Source organism: Pristiophorus japonicus, chromosome 1, assembly GCF_044704955.1.
Source record: "Pristiophorus japonicus isolate sPriJap1 chromosome 1, sPriJap1.hap1, whole genome shotgun sequence".
Lineage (NCBI taxonomy): Eukaryota > Metazoa > Chordata > Chondrichthyes > Pristiophoridae > Pristiophorus > Pristiophorus japonicus.
Genome location: NC_091977.1, coordinates 84577187 through 84604937, shown reverse-complemented (window position 1 = coordinate 84604937; position 27751 = coordinate 84577187). Strand labels below are relative to the sequence as shown.

The window sequence follows — 27751 nt, the reverse complement described above, 5'->3', positions numbered from 1 at the left end:
ACGCCTGCGTCTGCGCACATACAGAGGCTGAACTCCAGGACCTAGTCGACGTATTTACTGAGGCATACGAAAGCATAGGCCTTACGCTAAACATCCGTAAGACAAAGGTCCTCCACCAGCCTGTCCTCACCGCACAGCACTCCCCCCCCCCCCCCAGTCATCAAGATCCACGGCGTGGCCCTGGACACTGTGGACTACTTCCCATATCTCGGGAGCCTCCTATCAACAGGAGCAGGCATCGACGACGAGATTCAACACCGCCTCCAGTGTGCCAGTGCAGCCTTCGGCCACCTGAGGAAAAGAGTGTTTGAAGATCAGGCCCTCAAAACTGCCACCAAGCTCATGGCCTCCAGGGCTGTAATAATACCTGCCATCCTGTATGGCTCAGGGACATGGACCATGTACAGCAGACACCTCAAATTGCTGGAGAAATATTACCAATGATGTCTCCGCAAGATTCCACAAATCCCCTGGGAGTACAGGTGCACCAACATGAGCCTCCTCGTCCAAGTTAACATCCCTAGCATTGAAGCACTGACCACACTCGATCAGCTCCGCTGGGCAGGCCACATAGTTCGCATGCCAGACACGAGACTCCCAAAGCAAGTGCTCTACTCGGAGCTCCTTCACGGTAAATGAGCCAAAGGTGGGCAGTAGAAACGCTACAAGGATACCCTCATAGCCTCCCTGATAAAGTGCAATATCCCCACTGACACCTGGGAGCCCCTGGCCCAAGACCGCCCTAAGTGGAGGAAGTGCATCCGAGGGGGCGCTGAGCACCTTGAGACTCAATGCCGAGAGTGTGCAGAAATCAAGCGCAGACAGCGGAAAGAGCGTGTGGCAAACCAGTCCCACCCACCCCTTCCCTCAACGACTATCTGTCCCTCCTGTGACAGAGTCTGTGGTTCTCATATTGGACTGTTCAGCCACCAAAGAACTCACTTCAGGAGTGGAAGCAAGCCTTCCTTGATTCCGAGGGACTGCCTATGATGATGATGATTAGTTTGTGTTCAGAACTGGCAGAGGGTGGTCAGGATTATAGTATGAAATATCTGCAAATATTAAATGGGTATTCAGGATACAATACATAGAATTACATAGAATGTACAGTGCGGAAACAGGCCATTCGGCCCAACTGGCCCACATAAGGCTGCACCCACCCCTTTCATCGAATCCTATCAGCATATCCTTTTATTCCTTTCTTCCTCGTGTTTATCTAGCTTCCCCTTAAATGCATTTATTATTCTAAATACATTTATTGTGTATGCTGTCTTTGCTTTTGTTGATGATTTATCGACCTTCATCGTCCTGGCTAATTTGTTGAGAGAAGAGATTTTGCAGAATCACATATAATTTACAGCCCATCTGTGTTCTTCAATGGAAGTCCAATCCATTCCTTTGCCTATTCCCTTTTTATATTCTTTCTTTTCAAAGACTTAATTCAATTCTCTTACAATCGGCTGTTATTTTCTAGCAGTTTGTTATTACAAACGGAAGGGGCTAAAGAGATGCAGCATCTGGAGAAAAAAAATAGGCTAAGTTTTCTCCAAGAAGCCTTGTGAATGCTTGCTGTTGCTTCGGTTTCCTGCATGGCAGTGAGAAACAATGCAGGGCCCTCGGCGGGGCTGGAGCGCGGGAGCCCGGCAATGCGGGGAGCCAATGGGCTGGCGAGGAGGTGGAGCCGCGTGGCCCACTATCTGGGTCTGGGAAGGTAACAAAAAAGCCGCCAATTTGCTGCTCGACGCCTCAGAGCGGCGGCAGGGATTGTGTCGGCGACCAGCAGCCCGGCTCCCAGCAGCAGCCCCAAAACTTTGTTACAACTCGCTATTGCGAAGTAACGAGTCACGAAATTAAACGAAGCAGTTATTACAATAACCAAACAAAATAGAAATAACTTTTATCGGAAGATGCCAAACGGAGCTGGGTCCAAGTCTTCAGCATCGGCTGCAGCCGGGGTGGGCGACGGCGAGTCTGTTCTCAACACCAACAGCAACAGTGTGAACGGGAATTTTTCCAAGGCTTTAAACTCCGGCGCCGTGTCGCCTGCTTCGAAGAAATCGCCTCGCTTGCCCAAGTGTGCTCGGTGCAGGAATCACGGGTACGTGTCGGCTCTGAAGGGACACAAGAGATTCTGCATGTGGAGAGAGTGCCAGTGTAAGAAATGCAACCTGATCGCAGAGAGGCAGAGAGTCATGGCAGCACAGGTAACTGCAGTATTAACATTGGTCGGGTGAATAGGCGACTTCATCTCTCGAGGAAGAACTGCGACATGCGGAAATATGAAATTCTTCTGATTTCTGTTCTGTGTGTGCAAAGTGTCAGTGTTAGAAACAAACCCTGGTTGCGGCGTGAGCCTCCTGACAGCACGATTACTGGAATGCAGATATATTTAAACATCAGTTCAAATAAATCTAAACTAACTATTGCATCGGAAAAAATACAGAGTTTCATAAATCTCGATTATGAATAAATCTAAAATAAATAGTGCATCTAAAATAATCCGCGCTTCAAATGAACTTGATTGTTAAAGGACGATTCCAATGACATCGCGCTATGGCATAATGTTAATTGCGATGGTTTTAAAGTCTGGATTTTCTGTGATTTATGTTCGTCACTGCCACTTAAATACAGTTGCGGCGATCGGGTTTTAGCAATTCATACGCTCAGAAAATACCGTGCTTCAAAATCTCTAATATAACTACACTGGAATCAAACTATGCAACACTTTTAAGAAGGTTGGGACATTCAAAGGTTGTGTACAGCTCATAAATCTGCAATTAACACATATAATTGGGGGTTTCATACAGTGGGGTTGCATACAAAAACGTCGATTCGACTATTTGAATTTAATGCTGTTTATGAAAATCTGTTATTTTTCTACCCGGTCCCGGAGAAAAATCAGCGCGAAATGGCCACTGAATTTTTCTCGGATTTAAAATTATATTGGAATTCGAATGCAACATGAATTTTACTAAAATTTGAAATACTACACATTCTGAATTTAGTTAATTGGTGTTTAAAAGAGTTTACTGAAACGTCACGATTTGTTAAACTCCGTTTAAGGTGAATGTGAAATTGAATTATTGCGAATCAAACATCCGATAAAAGATTGAGCCGCAGTTAGCTCCGTTTTCAAGAGTTTGCAGCAGTCGCCAAATTATACCCGTTTTGTCTAATTTGCTGTTTATCCCCGTTTGGTTATATATATATATACTGATGCAATATGGTATATTCATCATGAAATAGTTTCCGATATGTACTATCTTGAGTTTAATGACCGGGTCTGAAGGGTTACTGAATTTCAAATATTTGTTGCAGTGAGATTATTGTTTGGCCATTGCGAACCAAATCATTTTCACCCAAGTTTTTAAATTAAATCAAATACTTTTTTTTAGACTTTATCTAAAATCGTCGTTTACCGATTTTGAATTTAACCTTGAATGCGGATTTCTTCGTTGAAAGAAATCTATTTACAATGGAAATTACAAAGTCATAACAACGATTTACAAATTTAACTAAAAATAGAGAATGTTGGAAATCTCAGCAGGTCAGGCAGCATCTGGAGAGAGTTAACGTTTTTCTCTCCAAAGCTGCTGCCTGAACTGCTGAGATTTCCAGCATTCTCTTGTTTTTATTTCAGATTCCAGCATCCGCAGTATTTTGCTTTTGTATAAATTTAACTGCTCGATAAGCCAGACTGCATTTTCACCCATGGGCCAAAACTGAGACTCAGATCAGACAGTGGCACTTGTTCCAAGTCCACGTTCAGACAGCCGCCAAATGTGAATTGGCTGTTTGTGTTTGCAGGTGGCCCTCAGGAGACAGCAGGCTCAGGAGGAAGAGCTGGGAATTAGCCGACCCATTCCCCTGCCTGGAGCCGCAGAGCTGCTCATCAAGAGAGAGAACGCAACACCCAACAGCTCGTGCGCGCTGGGGACCGGAGGATCCGCGTTGTCGTCTAACCCCAACACACCGGTCACTTCGTCAGGTAAATTCAAAGCAGGCTGGGGCCGCGCGGGAGCAAGAGTTTTCAGTGTTTTGCAATAAATTGGTTACACTGCACCAACTTGCATCACTTTCGCACTGCAAAAAATGGATGTAACGGACACATTTTCGAGCCTGTGATGTTTACAAGTTTCTCTGCACGGTTCTACAGCCAGTTTGTGTCAAAATGCAAAAAAGAATTCTCCCGGGGGGGGAAACCGTTTAATTGCAGGTTGCAAAAGTCAAACCAACTCATTTCAAATCGGTTAAGATCTAGCGTCGAATTTCAGCTGTTTATAATAAAGGCAAAATTGTATAAATTGGAAAAAAAGGTTTAAGATCCTATTTGATTTGAAAATCCGATTAAAATATTGCAACCAAGGCAGCCGTTTAATAAAGGAATCGAACGGAACTGTTGATAGCGCGGTTTCATGGAGCCCATCGCGAACCGGTCCCGGTAAAAAGACTTGCATTTATATAGCGCCTGTCACGACCTCACGACATCCCAAAGCGTTTTACAGGTATTTTTTTGCTAATTTCCACGCATTTCCCGTATTTTGGAGAATTACTTTTATTCATGGAACTTTGGGACTAATGTTCTGTTGGGAGAATATTGGAACTACCGATGTTCTGTTGGGAGAATGTTGGAACTACCGATGTTCTGTTGGGAGAATGTTGGAACTACCGATGTTCTTTTGGGAGAATATTGCAACTACCGGTGTTCTGTTGGGAGAATGTTGGAATTACCGGTGTTCTGTTGGGAGAATGTTGGAATTACCAATATTCTGTTGGGAGAATGTTGGAACCACCAGTGTTCTTTGGGAGAATGCTGCATATCCATCCTTTCTGAGTCTTTCTGAGGTAAGTGGTCTTATTTAGAGATCTTTTGAAAACAATTTGTTAAATAGCTTATGGCAACATTTAAACATGTTCAAGTATATGTTGCTACAGCAGTATTTTTGTTCCTAATAGCCAATTTGTCTAACCAGTAATTTAAGGAATATATTCTGAAACATATGTTACAACACTTTGTTATTAGACTGGAGCAATGATTGGTATTATTGTACACAATTTCAAATTTTTGATATTCATTATATCAAGGAGTTAAGATGATGGTTGTTGCTGTTTAAATAAATAAAATCCTGCTAGAAACAAACACTGTTCATAACTGAAACTTACGGAACGGAATGGGTTCCAGATAGGCAGTACCTCGTTTATTCTAATTTCCTGCACATGCCCAGGCATTTAGCTTCTTTAAAATGTAGAAGTTTTGTGAATGAGTCTTTTAAAGAGCATTCAGGGATGCAAACAACACGTTTAAACTTGGGTTGGCACAATACTGGTGTTGGCGAAGCATTGTGAGAATGACTTCTAGAAGGTTGCACACTGCTTTTCCGACTCTGGAGTTATACTGCAACTGTAGTGTCACTGCAAAGTGGAAACTCTTTTGCACCAATGCTATAGCTGTAGTATAAATGCACCCTTAAGTCCTTTATAACCATGTGGCGTTCTTGCATTCTTTTTTTCAGTTTTTAGGCATTCTGGATTTTTTTAGTTCTGAAAAAAATAAGTTGAAACCCTAAGTAATTTAAAATATTTTTCCTCTCCTAATGCCCTGGTTTTCTTGGACCATGCACATCCTGCAGCTAAGAGGGTAGGCAGTAACCCTACACCAAGGTTTCCACCCTAGTTATTCTGATCCTGGTGTGCGCAGTGGATTACATTCAGCTCCTCTGATTTTGCCCACATCCTTGTGCGGACGGAGTTGGTCTAGGCTCAGTTTTTTCCCACAACAGCATGGTGAAGTTGGGAACTCGTTAGAATAGCAGACTGAACATTGGGGCTACATACAGATGCGTGATGCACCCCGTTGCAAATTCGATCTTAATCTTGTGTTCATTGTGAAGTTTTGTAAATGGAAATATAGTTCTTATTACCGAAAGGGGTAGAACCATAACATCGACAGTGTAAATGGTCTGGGCAATTTACAGAACAAAACTATATTTTGTGGAGGTACTTTTGATATTACTCAAAGAATCCAGCAAGAATGCATAATACAGTTTGTTCATTTATGAATTATTACTATATTAGTTGGAGCATTTGGCATATAATTAAAATGCTAGGAAAAAATCTGAGGTTAACCTACTTTATAACATTAGAACTTTATAAAATTATTAAAATTACATTGCATATGTATGATTGAAAAATACATTGTATTAATTGAAATGATGTGGAGCATTCGACAATTTAAAATAATGACTGGGAATGTTTACTTATGAGTTTTGAAAATGGATCTTAGTTACTCTATCAATATAATTAGCGACATAAAATAAATGTACTTAAACATCATATTATAGAGGAGATAGAATTTACTATTTATCAACTGCAGATTATTTCTCGTTGCGTGTGTAAGATTGAAGCTATACTCACTACTCCCTCTATGTTAATTTTGAATGTCTGATTGGGCGCATGCTCACAGCTAACTTGCATACTGACAGAAAATGCTGACACAAAATTGCTGCAGAAATGAATTAAAACCTGCCTCCCATATGAAACATAAGCAGTATATGTAATTTTAAGAATTATCAGGATTTTAAGACTGTAATCTAATTTGAGGATCAAGATAACTGTAAACTGTTGAAACTTTGTTTTCTTGTGGCATCAGCCATGACCTTTTTGAATGGCGGAGCAGGCTTGAGGGGCTAGATGGCCTACTCCTGTTCCTAATTCTTATGTTCTTAAACCCCATACTTGGATATCAGCTTTGTCATCAATTCCAGATATCCCAATATTGTCTCATATGTGCTGGCTGTTATTCTCATCTAACCAACTTCAGATAAATTCTTGATTTTGTTACAATATTTAAATATTTCAGTAAAGACATTATCTCGTAGTTTATGTATTAATTGTTCAGTCTACAGTTAAACCTAACAATAGAGAGAAAAAGGAGAACACACAAACTAAAACTGCACAATACACACAGAAAATAACACAGGGATTATTGCCCAGCAGTAATTTCAGTTTTACATTCTGAAGTTGATTTATAAATCATTCAAGGTTTGTTCCTAGAATTTATGATATTTGAACCCCTTAGTGAGATTATTTCCTGGCAGTCACTCCCAGGTATTCATTATTCTCTGTATAATTGAATCAATTTTCTTTGCCTTCTTCTCCTGAATTTTCTTTATCAAGATGTTTTTTTTAAAGAGGGGAAGTTGGTATGTAAAAGATGTAGAATTGTGGTCGTGCGGTCACAATGAAGAGTCTGGGTGTAATTCCAGTCAGTGCAAGAATTGCTTTGTTTATCGAGCTTGATCTGACAGTGGCAAAAGGAAGTGAAAATGTTATTTTTAACTTGTTATAGGATTACTTTTACGAGCAGCCAATGAATGGTCTCTTACACAATTAAAATTTTTCCTGCTATTTGAGTGATAATTTTGAGTGCAGAAATCACCTGAGAGTGGACTGAAAGTGGTCAGTTACATGTTGAGCTAAATAGTATAATTTAAAAAAATAACATTTACACTAATTGACCAACTCTATCTGCTGAACAGTAAGCTATGAGTGCTGAAAGTTTTATCTCAGACCATTTTGAAAATGCTGTACTTTACCTGCAGTATGTTGGGCAGTTCTGACTGGCTGAAAGAAGATGTCAGTACATTTTCTGAAAATGGAGGCAGCCAAACTTTTTTTGAAATGCTGTTTAGACATTCAAAGATAATTTATGCTTTAATTTTCTCTAGCATTTGGTATCTGATGGAGCAGTGATAATGTTGAGTTAATTTCTTTTTTAATCTATCTTGGTAAACATTTGGTTCTCCCACATAGCCCCGTGAAATGCTGGCCACTTTTTTTATGCTGCATACCATTTTACAGAATGGAAATGACCAATTTCAATGAAAAAAATCTGTTGTACTTTTTGAAATGTGAACGGGAGTAAGTCCCACTGTGTCTGTACTGCGTGAAATATGATGATCAGCCTTTTCCATCGGGAGAAACATGGACTCAAGGTTTCATAATGCAATACCTCATGTTCGAGTCTATTGTCCTCCTTAACAACAGTGCACAAGGTCAGGAGCAGCTTGTACAAGTTTGCCTAGCGTGGGCAGCTCTCTTTCCAGCAATAGGACAGTCATACAGATCCAACATTATACAACAGGTAAAATACATAGATTAGCAGATGTAGAAAGCTGCAGACAAAGGTAGAAGATATAAGATAAGGATAGCAACAGGAAACAGAAATGGAAGAACAATAAAAAGAGGGAGCAGAAAGAAAAATAAAGTACACAATAAAGATTAAATCAGAAAGAAGACCGAAAATACATTTGGGGAAAAAAATATAGAACTTTGACACCTAATATAGTAAAAACATTTAAAATTTTAATATGATTTTTCTTGTTTGTGTTAAAGTCTCTTCAGCTCACACATCATTCCCCTGCGGAGAGGGTGGGTGTGTGAACTGGTCGGTACGACGTGATTCGAGCAACAAGCTGTGTTTGAGAATGGCCCAGGGTGACTTTGCCGCCAATTATTGTCTTTGTGGGAAATATATGGGCATCACGTTCCCTCTTAGTTTGATGGCACTTTCAAGATTAGAAATGCAGTGCATGAGAATTTGTAAACGTGCATCTGCGGCAGAGCATATTGGATTATTAATACACTGGTTCTTTTTCAATCAATATGAAATCTGGTCCTGACTGCTGGATTGAAAGATTGCCCTTGGCTGATTGTACAATTACACCTACTGGTAAATTTGAGTGCAAGTGGGAATGTCTACACTCATAACTGTAAAAAGATTCTATTTAAGTTTTTAAATAGTGACCAGACTACCAACAAAGTCAATGAAGTGTGAAACCACCTCCGACAGCTTGTTTTACTACTCGAGCCAAAATACGTGAGGGAGTCACATCAGTAGTGTGACTTCTGAGTTAAACTTGATGATTTTGGGTCAGCGCAGAGTGGAAACTTCTTTTCATCGATGCAGTAGTGGCATTAACAACAGGCTAAAATGTAAACTGCAACAAAGTGATTTAATGATTATGTAAGGACTCATAGATTTATTTTTATAAACACTATATCATTTTTAATTTAAAATGTGTCAGCATCTTAGAACCCATTACCAAAGCCAACATATTAGGACTGATTCTACGAATATGCACTCCAGCTGCTGGGAGCTCATATCCTGAAGTCACAAGTGTGACCATCACAATTTTCAGTCCTGGGATGGAAAATCCTGAGGAGCATGCCTGTGATTTCCTGATCGATGCGCCCACGTGCTCATTTGTAAAATCAGCCTTATTATCTTAACTGGAAAAAGGGGCTGTTACAAACTTTCAATCAGTATCTTACAGTTGAACCTACTTATTTGTGATCCTTTTAGCCTTTCCTTTCCCAGTTTCTTTTGATATTTTACAGTTTGAATTTAAACACTGAGATTGGATTTTGTAACATAACTCATTTTGTACAATTTTCCAAAAAATGCATACACGTGGGGTAGGCTCATAACTTTTTCCTTCCTTAATTTAAATGCGTAATCGATTGTCTTAAGTTATTCACTTATTTGACAGGGATGTTTCCGAAGCTGTTTAACCAACATCTTATGACATTCAATACACAGTTGCTGAAGCATCTTCTTAAATTTACATAAAATTTACAGCACAAAAACAGGCCATTCGGCCCAACTGGTTCAGGCCGGGGTTATGCTCCTCACGAGCCTCCTCCCACTCTACTTCATCAAACCATATCAGCATATCCTTCTATTCCTTTCTTCCTCATGTACTTATCTACCTTCCCCTTAAAACCACTCTCTGGGTAAATACATTTTTCCTGAATTTCTTACTGGCTTTATTAGTGACTATCTTATATTTATGACCGCTAATTTTGGTCCACAAGTGGAAACATCTCGACATTTACTCTATCAAACTCCTTAATAATTTTAAAAACCTCTTCAGCGTTCTCTTTTCTAGAGCTAAAAGCCTCAACTGTTCCTGTGGTTAAATACATCCATACTATTTCAGCCCTTATTGTTCTATGTCAGAAAAAGCCACCTAAGTAACTAAGTTGGGAGCAGGAACTTTGAGCAAGAAGGTCTGTGATATTACCAGTGAAATTCCCAAAGGTTTCAAAAATCTTTTTTTAAATTACTGTATGCATATTTAACCAAACACTAGTTATAGTTTTGGAATAATTATTTAACATTGGAACCGGAGAAATAAAGTGCAGTGGAGAGACACACACAGGAAAATGGATTTTAGTTAAACTTGGTTATAATTAGGGTAAGTGGTTTGGTGCAGCATAATAACCCTTGGTCAATCCTGCAAAATTGTTCTCTCGCTCCTTATAGTGTGATTTGCGTGTGGTTAATAGTTATGGATCTGCTTGGTTGTGGTTAATGGCCGGTTACTAGTTGTGTATGGAGAAAGAGTCAGATTAAACACTGTGAGCTCAAAGTAAAGTGTGACTGTAGTCTTTTAGTGCAGGACTCCAGAGTGCCTCTCCAACCTGTGAAGCCTCCTGAAATACCTGTGCTCCCAAGGGATTATGGGATCCCTTGGGACTCCAGGGGATGAGCCCTCTGGTGGCTGTACAGAGTAAATACAAGTCCACATACATAACAACACTCTTCCCCCAAAGTCAACAGTGTAACTATTTACAAGGTGAGTCGATCTGGGGCCTTTCTTCCCTTTCTCGGTGTGAAAGCTGGTGTTGTTGAATCATTTGTTGGGCCCTCGCTGGGCTGCTGTGCAGCTGGCCTTGCTGGGCTGCCTGGTGTGTTGGGCCCTGCAGGGCAGCTGTGGATAATGGGTTCTGCTTCGTGGTCAACCGTGGTGCTGGTTGCCACTGTTGTGTATGTTGGGGAATCAAAAAAGATAGGGTCCAAGGTGGGTTGCTCAGGACAGTCCTTGAATCTGAGTTTGATTTGGTCCAAGTGTTTCCGGTGAATTAGTTCATTTGAAAGTTTGACCCGAAACACCCTGCTCCCCTCTTTGGCCACGACAGTGCCGGGAAGCCACTTGGGACCTTGTCCATAATTTAATACAAATACAGGATCATTGATTTCAATCTCGCATGACACATTTGCGCTATCATGGTATGCAATTTGTTGAAGCTGCCTGCTCGCTACCTGTTCATGTAGATCAGGGTGAACTAACGAGAGCCTTGTCTTGCGCTCTTTTCATGAGCAGTTCAGGAGGTGGGATCCGAGTGAGTGAGTGGGGTCTCATGTGGTAGCTAAGCAGGACTCGGGGTAGGCGAGTCTGCAGTGAGCCTTCAGTTACCTTCTTCAAGCCTTGCTTGATGGTTTGCACTGCTCTCTCTGCCTGACCATTGGACGCTTGTTTAAACGGGGCAGATGTGACATGTTTGATCCCGTTACGAGTCATGAATTCTTTGAACTCAGCACTGGTAAAACATGGCCCGTTGTTCGGGTAAGCTGTGAGTGGCAAACATGGCCCGCAGGCTTTCAGTAATGGCAGCGGACGTGTTAGCCGACATTATCTCACATTCAATCCACTCGGAGTACGCGTCTACAACCATAAGGAACATTTTACCCAAGAAAGGGCCTGCATAGTCGACGTGTACCCTAGACCACGGTTTGGAGGGCCAAGACCATAAACTTAGCGGGGCCTCCCTGGGTGCATTGCTTAACTGTGAGCATGTATTACATCTGTGAATGTAAGACTCTTAAGTCCGCATCAATACAGGGCCACCACACGTGGGATCTGGCTATCGCTTTCATCATTATGATGCCTGGGTGAGTACTGTGGAGGTCATTGATGAAGGTGTCCCTGCCCTTGGGGACCACTACTCCATTGCCCCTCAGAAGGCAGTCTGCCTGTATAGACATTTCATCTTTGGGCCGCTGGAACGGCTTTATCTCTTCCTGCATTTCCACTGGGATACTGGACCAGCTCCCGTGAAGCATCCAGCTTTTGACTAGAGATAATAAGGGACCCTGGCTTGTCCAGGTTTTGGTCTGCTGGGCAGTGACGGGTGATTGCTCACTCTCAAATGCTTCCATAACTATGGCTAGATCTGCAGGCTGCACCATTTCCACCCCCGTGGTGGGCAATGGCAGCCTACTGAGAGTATCGGCGCAGTTTTCTGTGCCTGGCCTGTGATAGATGACGTAGTTGTATGCGGACAACCTGAGCGCCCATCTCTGGATGTGGGCCGATGCGTTGGTATTTATCCCTTTACTCTCGGAAAACAGGGATATAAGTGGCTTATGGTCAGTTTTCAATTCGAGTTTTAGCCAAACAAGTATTGATGCATTTTCTTTACCCCATAGACACACGCTAACGCTTCTTTTTCAATCATGCTGCAGGCTCTCTCAGCCTTAGACAGACTCCTGGATGCATAAGCAACCGGTTGCAGTTTCCCGAAATCATTAGCTTGTTGCAATACACACCCGCGCCATATGACGATGCATCACATGCTAGTACCAAACGCTTACATGGATCATACAACACACGCAATTTGTTTGAGCATAACAATTTTCTCGCTTTTACAGAGGCATTTTCTTGGCTTTTTCCCCAAACCCATTCACCTCCTTTTCGTAGTAAGTCATGTAGTGGTTCTAGCAGTGTGCTGAGACCCGGTAAGAAGTTACCAATGTAGTTCAGGAGTCCCAGAAGCGACCGCAGCTCCGTCATGTTCTGTGGCCTCGTTGCATTCTCAATTGCCTCCGGCTTCGCGTTGGTGGGCCTGATGCCGTCCACCGCAATCCACCTTCCCAGGAACTTCACTTCAGGCGCCAGGAAAACGCACTTCGAGTGTTTTAACCTGAGCCCCACGCGGTTGAGTCGACTAAGAACCTCCTCCAGGTTCCGCAGATGCTCGACTGTGTTCCGACCTGTGACCAAGATGTCGTCCTGGAAGACCACGGTGTGTGGGACTGACTTCAGTAAGTTTTCCATGTTTCTCTGGAATATCGCCGCCGCTGATCGGATTCCAAACGGGCATCTGTTATAAACAAAAAGACCTTTGTGTGTGTTGATGCAGGTGAGGGCCTTCGATGATACTTCCAGTTCCTGCGTCATGTAGGCTGAAGTCAGATCCAGCTTCGTGAGCGTCTTTCCTCCCGCCAGCGTTGCAAAGAGGTTGTCGAGCTTTGGTAGTGGGTATTGGTCCTGCAGGGAGAAACGATTGATAGTTACTTTGTAATCGCCACAGATTCTGACGGTGCTGTCTCCCTTGAGGACTGGGACAATCGGACTGGCCCACTCGCTTAACTCGATCTGTGAAATGATGCCCTCTCTTTGCAGATCTCTACCCTTTCTCTCATCATGTACGGTACTGCTCTCACCTTGTGATGGATGCGTTGCGCCCCTGGATCTGCACTTTTGCTCCTTGAAATTTCCCGATGCCTGGTTCGAACAGCGAAGGAAATTTGTTTAAGACCTGGGCACACGAAGTGTCGTCAGCGGGCGATAGCGTTTGGACGTCATCCCAATTCCAGCGTATCTTTCCCAGCCAGCTCCTGCTGAGCAGCATGGGACCATCGCCTGGTACCACCCAGAGTAGTAGCTTGTGCATCGCTCCATCGTAGGAGATCTTTACGATAGCACTGCCGATTACAGGAATCAGTTCTTTCGTGTAAGTTCTTAGTTTCGTGCGAACTGGAGTTAAGACTGGCCTAAAGGCCTTGTTGCACTACAACCTTTCGAAAGTCTTTTTGCCCATGATGGACTGGCTCATGCCCGTGTTCTGCGCCATTGACACCGGGAGTCTATTTAGTTCAACATTCAGCATTCAGCATTATCGGGGGACAATTCGTGGTGATAGTGTGCACCCCATGTGCCTCTGCCTCCTCTATCTGAGGCTCTAGTTCGTCATGATCCTCCATGGATCTGTCCTCCTCTGCAACATGGTGGTTTGCAGGTTTAACAGGCTTTGCAGCTTGCCTGCACACTCGTTGGAGGTGTCCCATTGTTCCACAGCCCTTGCAAATGTACTCTTTTTGACACAAGTGTTAGTGGCCTTGCATTCATCACCCTTGATGGTGGACTCTCAGTCATCTGCGGACGTGCAGTTGCAAGTATGTATGACCTGCCCTGTACGTTACGATTCGAAAACAACATCACTTTGTTCACAGTACTTGTAGCAGCACTTGTGTGCTGAGAGATTTTCTTCCTATTGGCAATGAACGCCTGGGCTATCGCTATGGCCTTACTCAAGGTTGGGGTCTCTACAGTCAAAAGTTTGTGAAGTATGATTTCGTGGCCAATGCCAAGTACGAAAAAGTCTCTGAGCGTGTGCTCCAAATGTCCTTCAAATTCTCAATGTCCTGCAAGGTGTCTTAGCTCGGTGACATAACTCGCCACTTCCTGACCTTCAGACCTTTTGTAGGTGTAGAACTGGTATCTCGCCATCAGAACGCTTTCCTTCGGGTTCAAATGCTCTCGGACCAGTGTGCACAAATCGACGTATGATTTCTCTGTGGGTTTCGCTGGAGTGAGCAGATTCTTCATGAGGCCATATGCTGGTGTCCCATAGACAGTGAGGAGGATCGCCCTTCGTTTGGCAGCGCTCTGTTCCCCATATAGCTCGTTGGCCACGAAGTATTGGTCGAATCTGTCCACAAGTTTCCCAATCATCTTCCTCCGAGAATTTCTCCAGGATGCCCACTGTTCTCTGCATCTTTGGGTTCGCTAGTTGTTGTGTATGGAGAAAGAGTCAGACTGAACACTGAGCTCAAAGTAAAGTATGACCGTAGTCTTTTACTGCAGGTCTCCAGAGTGCCTCTCCAACCTGTGAAGCCTCCCTAAATACCTATGCTCCCAAGGGATTTTGGGATCCCTTGGAGCTCCAGGGGATGAGCCCTCTGGTGGCTTTACAGAGTAAATACCAGTGTACATATATAACACTAGTGGTGTACCGCAGGGATAAGTCTTGGGGCAGTTGCTTTTTACTATTTTCATAAATAACCTAAATGTAGGTGTTGGGGGAATGGTCCACAAGTTAGCAAATTACATTTGTATGAGTATCAGGACTGTGCAGGTGAAGACATTTCTGCAAGTAGATCTAAATGAGCATGGCCTTTATCTTGCATAAGTCCAGTGCAATGCACTTGGAGCGAGGGTGTTGCCACGCTGCCTTGTACTTGTCCCTCTGGCGGAACAAGGTGTTGGTGATGACAAGGTCGTGCTCTAGACATTTTGTCAGGAGCAGGGTACCGCTGGAGTTGGTTTTCCCTACCCCCTCTCTGCCGATCACGCGTCCCCAGAGGGCTGTGTCCTTGCCGATCCTGGCGTTGAAGTAGCCGAGGAGGATCAGTTTGTTGTCCGTAGAGATGCGGGACAGGGATTTTTCGAGGCTGGAGTAAAAACCCTCTTTAGTCTCATCTGTTGCATCGAGTGTTGGGGCATACGCACTGATGACTGTGGCGCATTGGTTCCCGGATAGGGTGAGTCGGAGAGTCCTGAGACATTCGTTAATCCCACAGGAGAAGTCTCTGAGGCGGTCGACCATCTCGTCCTCTACGGGGCACAACGGACATGATTTTTACAGCGTGACAGCTGCAAGAGAAATGCAGGGAACCCATGTACATGGCCTTCTTTGACCTTATAAACGCCTTTGATACTGTCAACCGCGATGAACTATGGGGCGTCCTCCTCCATTTCGGATGCCCCCAAAATTCGTCACCATCCTCCGCCTGCTCCACGACGACATGCAAGCCGTGATCCTGACCAATGGATCCATTACAGACCCAATCCATGTCCGGACTGGGGTCAAGCAGGGCTGCATCATCTTGCCAACCCTCTTCTCAATCTTCCTCGCTGCAATGCTCCACCTCACTCAACAAGCTCCCCGCTGGAGTGGGACTAAACTACCGAATCAGTGGGAAACTGTTCAACCTTCGTCGTCTCCAGACCAGATCCAAGACCGTCCCAACCTCTGTCATTGAACTACAGTACGTGGACAACGCATGCGTCTGCGCATATTCAGAGACTGAACTCCAAGTCATAGTCAACATCTTCACTGAGACGTACGAAAGCATACGCCTTACACTAAACATCCGTAAGACAGAGGTCCTCCACCAGTTTGACCCCGCCACACAGCACTGCCCCCCAGTCATCAAGATCCATGGCGTGGCCCTGGACAACGTGGACCATTTCCCATACCTCGAGAGCCTCTTATCAACAAGGGCAGACATCGACGACGAGATTCAACACCGTCTCCAGTGCACCAGCCTGCCTTCGGCCGCCTGAAGAAGAGTATTCGAAGATCAGGCCCACAAATCTGCCACCAGGCTCATGGTCGACAGGGCTGTAGTGATACCCGCCCTCCTGTATGGCTCAGAGACGTGGACCATATACAGTAGACACCTCGAATCGCTGGAGAAATACCACCAACAATGTCTCCGCAAGATCCTGCAAATCCCCTGGGAGGACAGGCGCACCAAAGTTAGCGTCCTCAATCAGGCCAACATCCCCAGCATTGAAGCACTGACCACACTTGACCAGCTCCGCTGGACAGGCCACATTGTTTGCATGCCTGACACAAGACTCCCAAAGCAAGCGCTCTACTCGGAACTCCTACGCGGCAAGGTGGGCAGAGGAAATGTTTCAAGGACACCCTCCTTGATAAAATGCAACATCACCACCGACACCTGGGAGTCCCTGGCCAAAGACCGTCCTAAGTGGAAGAAGTGCATTCGGGAGGGCGCTGAACACCTTGAGTCTCATCGCCAAGAGCATGCAGAAACCAAGCGCAGGCAGTGGAAAGAGCGTGCGGCAAACCAGTCCCACCCACCCTTTCCTTCAACGACTGTCTGTCCCACCTGTGACAGAGACTGTAATTCCTGTATTGAACTGTTCGGTCACCTAAGAACGCATTTTTAGAGTGGAAGCAAGTCTTTCTCGATTTCAAGGGACTACCGATGATGATGATGACTTGGGCAGGGCCAATACCAAATATACATTTTCATTACATGATACCGGATTAAAATTAGTTGAGAGAGAAAGGGATCTTGGCCTGATTGTTCATAACTTTCTAAAGGTTCATGTGACATGCTGAGAAGCCATCGCCAAAGCAACAGTATTATAGAATCATATAGCACAGAAGGAGGCCATTTGGCCCACTGTGCCTGAACCGGCTCTTTGAAAGCTATCCAATTAGTTTCACTCCTGAGCTCTTTCCCTATAACCCTGCCAATGTTTCCTTTACAAGTATATATCCCATTTCCTTTGAAATTTACGATTGTATCAGCTTCCACCACCCTTTCAGGCAGTGAATTCCAAATCATAACTCGCTGCGTAAAAAAAAAAATCTCTTCATCTGACCTCTAGTTGGTTTGCCAATTATTGTAAGTCTGTGTCTTCCTGCCAGTGGAAACAGTTTCTCCCTATCTACTCTGTTAAAATCTTTCATCATTTTGAATAGCTCTATTAAAACTCCCTTAATTTTGCTCTAAAGAGAATAATCCCATATTCTCTAGTCTCTCCACATAACAGAAGACCCTCGTCCCTTGTCCCTCAACCATTGTCGGAAATCTTCTCTGCACCCTCGCCAAGGGTATTTAGTTGCTTAAATAGAATAATTCAATATAAAACAAAGTCCTTGTACAAGACCCTAGTTAGACTGCATTTGAAATATTGAATCCAGTTTTGGTCCCCTCACTTGGTGGGAAAAGTTCAAGAGTATTATGAGGATGACCACTAGCTTAAAAGGTTGCAGTTTTTCAGAAAGGCTTCCCTTTAGAAATTTAGACTTTGAGGTGATTTGATAGGTATATAAATTGTTAAAGGGTTTGATTGCATTCCTCTTGGGAGGTGATTTCAAATAGACAGGTTGGGAAAGACCACAGGTTATGCAAATAAGCTACATAAGGGAAGTGCTAGGTTAGATGTTAGACGGTTCTTCTATTCTCAGGATAGTAACAGGTTACCAGCATACATGGTGAGTGCAGTCTTTCTGCGTGCCTTCAAGAGAGAGCTGGACTAGTTCCTGATTGGGAAGAAGATGACGTCTTATAAAAGGTAGGTGCTATATGCATGGTCTATGTGGTGTCCTTGACTAATTACGATCGCCTGGGGGGGCGAAGAGGAATTTCCCAGATATTTTTTCCTGGATTGGCCTTCATTTACATTGCCTCTCCCAGGAGATTGCACAACTGATAGTGTGAGGTGGGTATGTGAGCTGGTGGGCATGGGTGCCTAATCGTAATACTCCAGGCATTGCAGTTGTACGGGGCAGGCTTGATGGACCAGCTGGTCTTTTGCCCGTCAATTTCATATGATCGTATGCTGCCTGCGTACTGCAATTCTGAAAGCTAGTAAATCAGCCAGTTTCTGATGGTATGAAAGCTTTTTCTTTAAATTTATTCATTCATGGGATGTGGGCATTGCTGACAAGGCCAACATTTATTGCCCATCCCTAATTGCCCTTGAGAAGGTGGTGGTGAGTTGCCTTGAACCGCATGGTGAAGATCCTCCTACAGTGGTGTTGGGGAGGGACTTCCAGCATTTTGACCCAGCGACGATGAAGGAACACAATATATTTCCAAGTCAGGATGGTGTGTGACTTGGCAAGGAACTTGGAGGTGGTGGCGCCTGCTTCCCTATCCTTCTTGGTAGTGGAGATTGTGGGTTTGGCAGGTGCTGTTGAAGAAGCCTTGGCGAGTTGCTGCTGTTTCTTGTAGATAACATAGAAACATAGAAAATAGGTGCAGGAGTAGACCATTCGGCCATTCGAGCCTGCACCACCATTCAATTGCTGATCATTTTTACAACTTTAGTACCCCATTCTTGCTTTCTCTCCATACCCCTTGATTCCTTTAGTCGCAAGGGCCACATCTAACTCCCTTTTGAATATATCTAACGAACTGGCCTCAACAACTTTCTGTGGTAGAGAGAATTCCACAGGTTCACAATTCTCTGAGTGAAAAAGTTTCTCCTCATCTCGGCCCTAAATGGCTTACCCCTTATCCTTAGACTGTGACCCCAGGTTCTTGACTTCCCAACATCGGGAACATTCTTCCTGCATCTAACCTGTCCAATCCCATCAGAATTTTATATGTTTCTATGAGATCCCCTCAAATTCTTCTAAATTCCAGTGAATATAAGCCTAATTGATCCAGTTTTTCTTCATATGTCAGTCCTGCCATTCCGGGAATCAGTCTGGTGAACCTTCGCTGCAATCCCTCAATAGCAAGAATGTCCTTCCTCAGATTAGGAGATCAAAACTGTACACAATATTCAAAGTGTGGCCTCACGAAGGCACTGTACAACTGCAGTAAGACAACTACAATAAGATGGTACACACTGCAGCCACAGTGCATGCTGGTGGAGGGAGTGAATGTTTAAGGTGGTGGGTCGATGGGATGCTGGCTGCTTTGTCCTGGATGGTGTCGAGCTTCTTCAGTGTTGTTGGAGCTGCATTCATCCAGGCAAGTGGAGAATAATCCATCACACTCCTGACTCGAGCCATGATGATTTCAAATTCGTAAACTGCCGTGGTGGGATCTGAACTCAAATCGCTGGATCATTAATCCAGGCCTCTGGATTTCTAGTCCAGTGACACAACCAGTATGCTACCGTACCCATAACCCATACTGCTACCATTTGCCCTAGTTATATATTGGTTCTAAAAATTTTGGGCCATATATTAATTCTAATATCCTGAAAGGCAATTTAGATCCTCAATAAAATAGCAAGAATTGTACTTTTTTGTATGGAACCAAGAGAAGAGAACTGATGATATGAATTAACTTAAACATAATTTAACGAGAATGGGAACCATAAAATATGCAAACAGGCTTGAAAGAGAATAAGTAATATTTTGAATGTTTACTCCAAGTATCCACAAAGGTAAACAGAAACAACATGTCCTCCCCAGGCAGAGGTCACCTAAGCAGAATTAACAGCTTTGATATAAATGAGATGAGAGTCAGAGATAGGCTGAAAGGGTTCAAAACAAGTAAATGCCCAGGATTAGATGTATTTTTGAGTATGAGAGACCAAGAAAGAGATTTGTGAAGGACTGGTGGTCATTATTGGGGAGTCACTGGACATTGGGGAGGTATAAATATATTGGAAACTGGCTATTGGGCCCAAGTTTCGTATGTCCTCCCAGAACGGCGCACTCCGAGAGGCCCGCCTATTTTTTTAGAATAAAAAAAGCGCCTAAAACTTACCTCGCGATTCTCCGAGTCCAGCAGGCCTGTTTCACAGCCAATACAGCGCAACACAAGCAGCTGAGGGCGGAGCTACAGCTTGGGCCAAAAAGAGTGCCGGCAGCTGCGTTCGTGTGCAGTAGCTCCTGGCTCTCCCAGCGCGTCCTGTCTCCGGGCGACCCTATCTGTGGCTGAAGGGACGCCGCGCTGTTCGCCTTACCTCCTCGATGGTGGGGCCCGCCCGACCAGCAGCTCTTCAGTGGCGGGCCCCGCCCGAACTCCTCCTTGGCAGCAGGGCCCGCCCGACCAGCACCTCTTCGGCGGTGGGGCCCACCCAAGCTGCATCTCTTCGGCGGTGGGGCCCGCCCGAACTACTCCGCAGGCCGTTGGAGAGCTCCCGGTGCTGCAGTAGGTGAGTAGAAACTTAATTTTTTATTTATTGATTTAATTTTTATTTAATTTTTAAATTTTAATTTTTTTTGGATTGATTTATTGATTTATCATTTATTATTGATGATTCTTTATTGGTAAAAGTGAAGTGTTTCATGCTTTGTAAAAATTCCCTAACTCTTCCCCCCCCCCCCCCCCCGCCCATCTCTTGCTACCTGCGCCTAATTTCTAAAGTGTAGGCAAGGTTTTTTTGAGCATACAGAAATCGACACTTATTCAGTTCTAAGTTAGTTTGGAGTAACTTTTCACTGCCTAAGCTTGTAAAACAGGTGTAAGTGGCTGGTAACGCCCGATTTGGAAAAAAAACTGTATTGAAACAAAACTATTCTAACCAACTAGAACTGGAGCAAGCCGAGAATTGCGATTTCTAAGATACTCCATACTAAACTAGTTGCTTCAAAAAAATAGGAGTAACTCCATACGAAACTTGAGCCCAATGTGCTTGGTGTTCATTTTTAGAAAAGGTGACAAATCAGAAACAGGCAACTGCAGACTCAGTGGTCTTATTTCAAAACTGTAAACTAATGGAATTGATCATTAGTGGTAAACTTGAGAATTGTGCAATAATAACCCGGTAAACAGCAGTCACATGACCATGAATTTTTTGAGGCAGTGACATCCGAAGCAGATGTGGAAAAACCTGCCATTTGACAGAGTTCCATGAAAAGGACCACGTTAAGCTCAAAGCTGTGAGGATTTGGGTAAATCTTGGGAATGGATATGAAATTGGCTAGAAAACAATAGAAACTTGTTACAGGAGTTATGTTGGGTTGAGGGAGGAGAATTGCGAAATAGGTTGCCTAAAGGATCGGTGGTGTTGAGACCACTACTGTTTCTAATTTTCATAAAGGACTTGGATTCATGCAAATTAGTAACATTAACAGATTATATAAAACTAGAAGGGACAGCAAATCTGAAGAAGGAAGCTCAAAAATTACAGAAGTTGGACAAAATATGTAAGTGAGCAGAAAAATGGCAGATGAGCAAAGTATTGGACATAGGAAGGAAATATGGGCATCGCATGCATTACACGAATGGTGTTGAAATAGCTAAGAATTAAGTTGACACAGACCGAAGAATCTTAGTTGACTCAACACTCATCATGTTTTACCAGTGCAGAGCAGCTATCAACAAAGTCAATAGCATAATGAGCTACATGGTAAAACATAGTAGAATTTAAGCCAAAGGAAGTTGTTACCAAACTCTACATCGCTCTGGTCAGACCATATTGTGAGCACTATCTCCACAACTGGTCACTGAGACACACGGGCAATATTCATGCTCTGGAGGTAGTACAATGTAGAGCAACGAGGCTAATCTCTAACATTAGAAGTCTGACTTTTGAGGAAAGACTTGAGAAACTTGGGGTGGGGTGAGGGAGTTGAATTCAACTTCAGTGGGGGTACAAAACAGACGGTAACAGATTGGCTTCCCATTATATACCCTGCCCAAATTTCCTTTCCATTGAATGCAATAGTGGAGGTGCAAACTCTGGAATTATTTAAGAAACAATTGCATGCTGTAACGGGGAGACTTTCAGGCCTTTATAGATGGATGATGGGTTGAATGGCCTTCCTCGTCCACAATTAGCATGATGTTGAGATACTGCTTGACACCAGTTGTTAACTTTTGGTATAGACTGCCATCTAGAGCAGTGAATGTGGACTCAGTTGAAGTGTTTACATCAATAGATTTATTTTTGTGATTTAACAGAAGAGTAAGTGTCGGCATACTAGCAGGCAAGAGAAAGGAATATGATTTGCCAGATGGTGTCAATAGCCTTTTTCTTCCCTTTTTCTTATCTTGTATTATCTTGTTGTCAGCTGTGACTCAGTGGGTAGCACACTTGCCTTGGCTTCAGAAGGTTCCCACTTCAGGGACTTGAGCACAAAAAAAAATCTAGGCTGACACTCCAGTGCAATGCGGAGGGAACACTGCACTGTTGGAGGTGCTGTCTTTCTGATGAGATGTTAAACCAAGATGTCTGCTCTCTCAAGTGGACGTAAAAGATCCCGTGGCACTTATTTCGAAGAAGAGCAGGGGAGTTATCCCCGTGTCCTGGCCAAAATTTATCCCTCAATCAACACAACAAAAAAAACAGATTATCTGGTCATTATCACATTGCTGTTTGTGGGAGCTTGCTTGTGCGCAAATTGGCTGCTGCGTTTCCTACATTACAGCAATGACTACACTCCAAAAGTATTTCATTGGCTGTAAAACGCTTTTGAGATGTCTGATGGTCGTCAAAGGCGCTATATAAATCCAAGTCTTTTTATTTGTATTTAAGGAGTTTAACACATGTTAATTGATGTAGCTTGAACTGATGCAAGTAAATTTCTTCTTGTTCAGTGCCATTCAGTGTTGCCTTTCCTTTCTACAAGAAAGTATTTGTAAACCTCACGGTAAAATGTGGTTTAGACGGGTGTTTTAGAAAGTTTCTCTATTAATAAGGGAGTTAGAAACAATGTTCCTTTAAATCAACGGCTGTGATGTGTGAGGGTATTGCAGCAGGGGTCTATTGTTTGCTCATTTTTTTTAAGTAGTAAGAGCCTTCTGTAATTACAGATTAGAACCTGTACAGATACTGTGCTAATATTAGCACAGAAAAAGCAGTAGATATCAACCAGTCAGGAAGAGCCGATGTGTGGAAGGAATTTATTCAAAAATGTTTAGTTCTGTTGTTATTGTGGAATTCTTATCTAAAAGATAAAATGTTGTCAATATGTTGGTAACATTTTTTTTAAGGCAACATGGCTTATTTTATGAATTTTACATTTTGTGTAAATTTAGTGGATACTGGTTGAAGAGAACATATAGCCGAAGAGTTCAATGTTATTAATTTCAGAATGTTGCAACAAGTTATAGTCTAATTATTCATAGATTAGTTGCTGTTACGATCGGAGAAATGAGCTATGTTTTTTTTCATGAAAAGAAACAAATACGAAATTAAACACAGCGGGGATTCAGATATCAAATTACACAGAATAAACTCTAAACATTAAATGCTTTGTAAATGTTTTAGAAACTGAAAGATTGTTTTATAAACACGCTTTAGTTTTTCTAAATCCTGTTTAGTTTTGGAAGATCAAGACTTTTAATAAATATCAATTACTGAATGAGGCTTCTGTAAATATCTGTCTCTACTGTAAACATTATATTTTGGCAGCTAACATAAATTGCTGATTCTCCTCATCTGCTACAAAAAGTTATTGCCTATTAAAATGTACTTTCAAAACATCTAATAATTTCCATGCTCCACTATATCTTGGCCCAGAGTCCAATCATTAAATAGTATTGAAATTTACTTTGATATATCTTTACTTTATTTTTGGAGTAAAACCTCAATAAATTAAAATAGTTTTGCAGCTACAGTGACATTCTACCTCTTTAGGAAGGGAGATGGTACAGCTGCTGAGACTGTCTTGATGCTGCAGTCCTCAGTGTAAATTACCCTCCTTGTTCCAGCAGCAGTGGGCACCCACTTCTTGTGGATTTCCAGATGTGCTCTGGTAGCAATCTCTCCAGTTAACCCTGTTGTTTCGGGAGATCAAGGGAGAGTTCAAATCTAAAAATATGCGACCATCGCGATACGGTCATTTTGATTTTTTTTCTCAAGACACAAACTGCATAGAGCCAAGACATAAAAAACTTTTAAAGGGATCAAAAAGGCTTAGATTTGTAGCTTGGGACCCAAAAAAGTGACTGATGTTGCATATCAGAGTGGTCGAGTTAGTGGGATGACATTTGCATACGTAATGTTGATTTTAAATCAGGACTGTAAAAAGGCTCAATCAAAGCAACCACAAATCTTTCACATTAAATGGAAAATGCAGTGTTAAAGATAATACACATTCAGGATCATGTAAAATGAGGACCATATTTCCCAATGGTTTGGTTAAGGAATCACTTGTACAGTAATCTTTGCTGGTCTTTAGTCAGTGATCATCACCAATGTAGAGAACAGTGTACTGTGTCCGGAGAATGCTTGCACTTTCCTTGTTTATATAAATCAGCAGTTATTGTTTCCTGCATCAAGAGTACAGTAAATAGTGTGACAATGCAATCCTTGAGAAAAGTTGGGAATCAGCATTTGACGTCTTCAAGGGTAATCGTGTCGCAGCCCCCGATCACTGCTGCAGAACACAGTGTTTCTAACCAGAGATTTACAGCGCCTTCTGATTTGGCAAGTGTTCCCTCAATGTTGCAAGGCAGGCCACTTAGGTTTAGAAACATTTCAGGAGTATTTTCATTTCTGGTATATGGTGAACAAACAGCTCCATCCTTTGCTTCCCTACGCCATTGCCAAATGCTGATGGTTTTCTCTTGGTGCAACACTCAAGATTTGGTGCAAATCTCTTTTGTTGATCCATATCACCAATGTAAAGTCAGTCTAATACCAGGACCATGTGACCTGTTCCTTAATTCAGGAACTGTTTGAACAGTAACTTAATTGTACTCAGTTCTGGCAGGTTTTATGTGGCAAGCATGTTTTTTCCCCCTGCAGATTCTTGCACACAGTTGCCACGAAATGGGGAACCCCAATTTATTTTCCCAGATACATTTTTGCGGCTGAAAAGTTGTAATACACTCGGTGCTGTAAGTCAAAATATACATGAACGTCGCCAAGTTTTAAGAGTTTTGCTGTTCCTGTGGACATTTAAATTAAAAAAATGTCCAAAGTGGTACATCAGGATAATAGAATGAGCTTTTATAGACGTCTAAAACTTTGCTTACTGTTGGTTTAACAGTGGCTTAATAGCTAAATGTCAGTGTTTTGATGCTATCATTATAACAGTAACTTGTTTTCTAATAACAGGCAGACGTTCATATTTTCAGAATCTAGTAACTCCCTTTTTACTTTATACACTTGAACAAGGATTATATGATAACAAGCAACCCTAATCCTTCAATTTGATCTTTGCTTTATAATCTATTCCCAACCATTCAGTATCTATGTATTTTACAGTAATGGAACCTCTTCACGGCAAACGAGCCAAAGGTGGGCAACGGACCCCCCTGATAAAGTGCGACATCCCCACTGATACCTGGGAGTCCCTGGCCAAAGACCGCCCTAATTGGAGGAAGTGCATCCGGGAGGGCATTGAGCACCTCAAGAGCATGCAGAAATCAAGTGCAGACAGCGGAAAGAGCGTGCGGCAAACCTGTCCCACCCTCCCCTTCCCTCAACGACTATCTGTCTCACCTGTGACAGAGTCTGTGGCTCTCGTATTGGACAGTTCAGCCACCTAAGAACTCATTTTAAGAGTGGAAGCAAGCCTTCCTTGATTTTGAGGGACTGCCTATGATGACGTTGATGATTTTACAGTATGTAAAATTGGCAGCTGTCTTTTTTTTTACAAAAATGCAGGCTACTTTATGTAACTGTCCAGATTCATCTGTAAATCTGGATGGTCAGTGCTAGGTGTGGTTTGGTTCTAAATACAATCTGTGGTTTGTTTTGTAGATATCAACTAGTTGTAAATTGCAAAACAGAGTTACAGATGGCTAGGAGCATGTTTTAGTGCTGCAGTACATTTGAGGGGCTCATTAACATAATAGCACCTGCACAGCTTGTCAGTGTCATCCAGAACCCTTGAGTATGTTGCACACTTGGTAAAAGAAGTTCAAGCTGTGTGTTTTTTTGTAATTAATTTTAATAATATACATAATTCTACATTTTCCAGATCCAAACAGGCCATTTTCAGATTTTATTGTATCTTCTGATTCTATTACCACCATTGAGGCCACCAGGATATAGCATTTCATCTTCCTGTTACGTGACGGAAAGCTGTCAAGCTCTAAGGTTGCTAGTCCAACGCTGTAACAATCAGCAGACAGAGTGGATTTTACGAAACTATGCAACCCTATATAGAGGATGTTAAATCCTTTCCTGTTTCATCACTGAGAAAAGCTGAAGCTGTGTTTTTTGTCGTCACTCAATGGCAGCAGACAAAAAGCAGCAGCGGCACCAGCGGAGGTTTAAAAAGCTCCTGTTGTCCAGAAAGTCCTCTGAGGATAACCTTTATCTTAAGGGAACCTTGTGCCTGTTATGGCTTTACTTCTTGGATAAATTTAACGCACGGATGAATGTACATTAAAAAAAGTACTGGCTGAGAGCATGGAATTGAAAGCTAACAAACTATCTGACCCCTCAGTTGGATTTCTGTCTTGTAACCAACTCGAGCCCATGTATGATGCTGACAATGCATGTTCTTCTGAGATTGAAGTAGAAGTAATGTATCCAAAAAAAATTGTCAGCTGTCAAATCTTAATCTAACAAGAAACAATACAGGCTGGTTTACTGAGCTTGTGTAAAAAATGAACTTGAAAAATCCGGATAGTCAAACTGGTTCACAGCGCAGACTAGTTTGATTTTTTTTCACGTGTAAAACTACGCATGGTTTTTAACTGGCTTATTTTCAGCGCACACACAAATATCTAGCTGCTATATGCAAAGTAAAATAATACTGGACTTATGGGCGTAGTTTCCAACTTTGTGCCTGGCCAGTAATCTGAGGAACGGATCGAACTCGCTCGCTGTTCGTCCCATTGATTTCAATGGAATGAAGAGAGCGCGGGTTCTATGAAAGGCAGGCGATTTGCTCTACCAGGTTACTGCCCAGGCAGTGAAGTTGGGAAATAATCCCATTTAGTTTTGTGCAGAGAAACATCAATTTGCTCATTTGATTGGAATTTCTATAATACAAAAAACAATTGCACTGTTCCATTCAAATGTTTCAGATGTAGATTTGCTCACTGGAACTAGAAGAATAAAAGGAGTACTGAATGTTCCCACACCATGAGCAGTTGGCTAGTGGTCTGTTGCTTTCCTTTCTTGTGGTTTATCTCCTTTGTGCCCAACTCCAAGAACCTTTGCCTTGTAATTCCTTTGGCCTTTGTGTTGTGCAATAGATTGTTTTTAACCCAACAGCGCTGCAGATGAACAGTTAACTTTTGACTGAAGCCAGTTATACATGCATATTTATCCAGTTACAAATGTTATGGATAGTTGGTACCTGTAGCGTTTCGTTAATTAAGTACTTGCAATGTACTGAGGCAGTACAAAAGGACACCTGTAACTGGACATACATCGACAGGGAAATACTGTGGATGCTGGAAATCTGAAATAAAAACAGAAAATGCAGTGGTAACACAGCAGCATCTGTGGAGAGAGAAAAAGGTTGCTGAAACTTTGTTTCT

The 27751-nt window shown here is 42.7% G+C and overlaps 1 protein-coding gene across 3 annotated transcripts in view; it reads left to right on the top strand.

Annotated features, from left to right (window-relative positions):
• The first annotated feature begins 1691 nt into the window (after window positions 1-1691).
• The window catches only part of dmrt1 (doublesex and mab-3 related transcription factor 1), a 184698-nt gene continuing 158638 nt past the window's right edge, over window positions 1692-27751 (top strand). For all 3 annotated transcript variants that reach the window (XM_070881369.1, XM_070881385.1, XM_070881376.1), the window contains exons 1-2: window positions 1692-2204; window positions 3808-3988. In XM_070881369.1, the coding sequence (XP_070737470.1) occupies window positions 1908-2204; window positions 3808-3988 (478 nt within the window). In that variant the 5' untranslated portion in view covers window positions 1692-1907. The remainder of the gene's footprint in view (window positions 2205-3807; window positions 3989-27751) is intronic.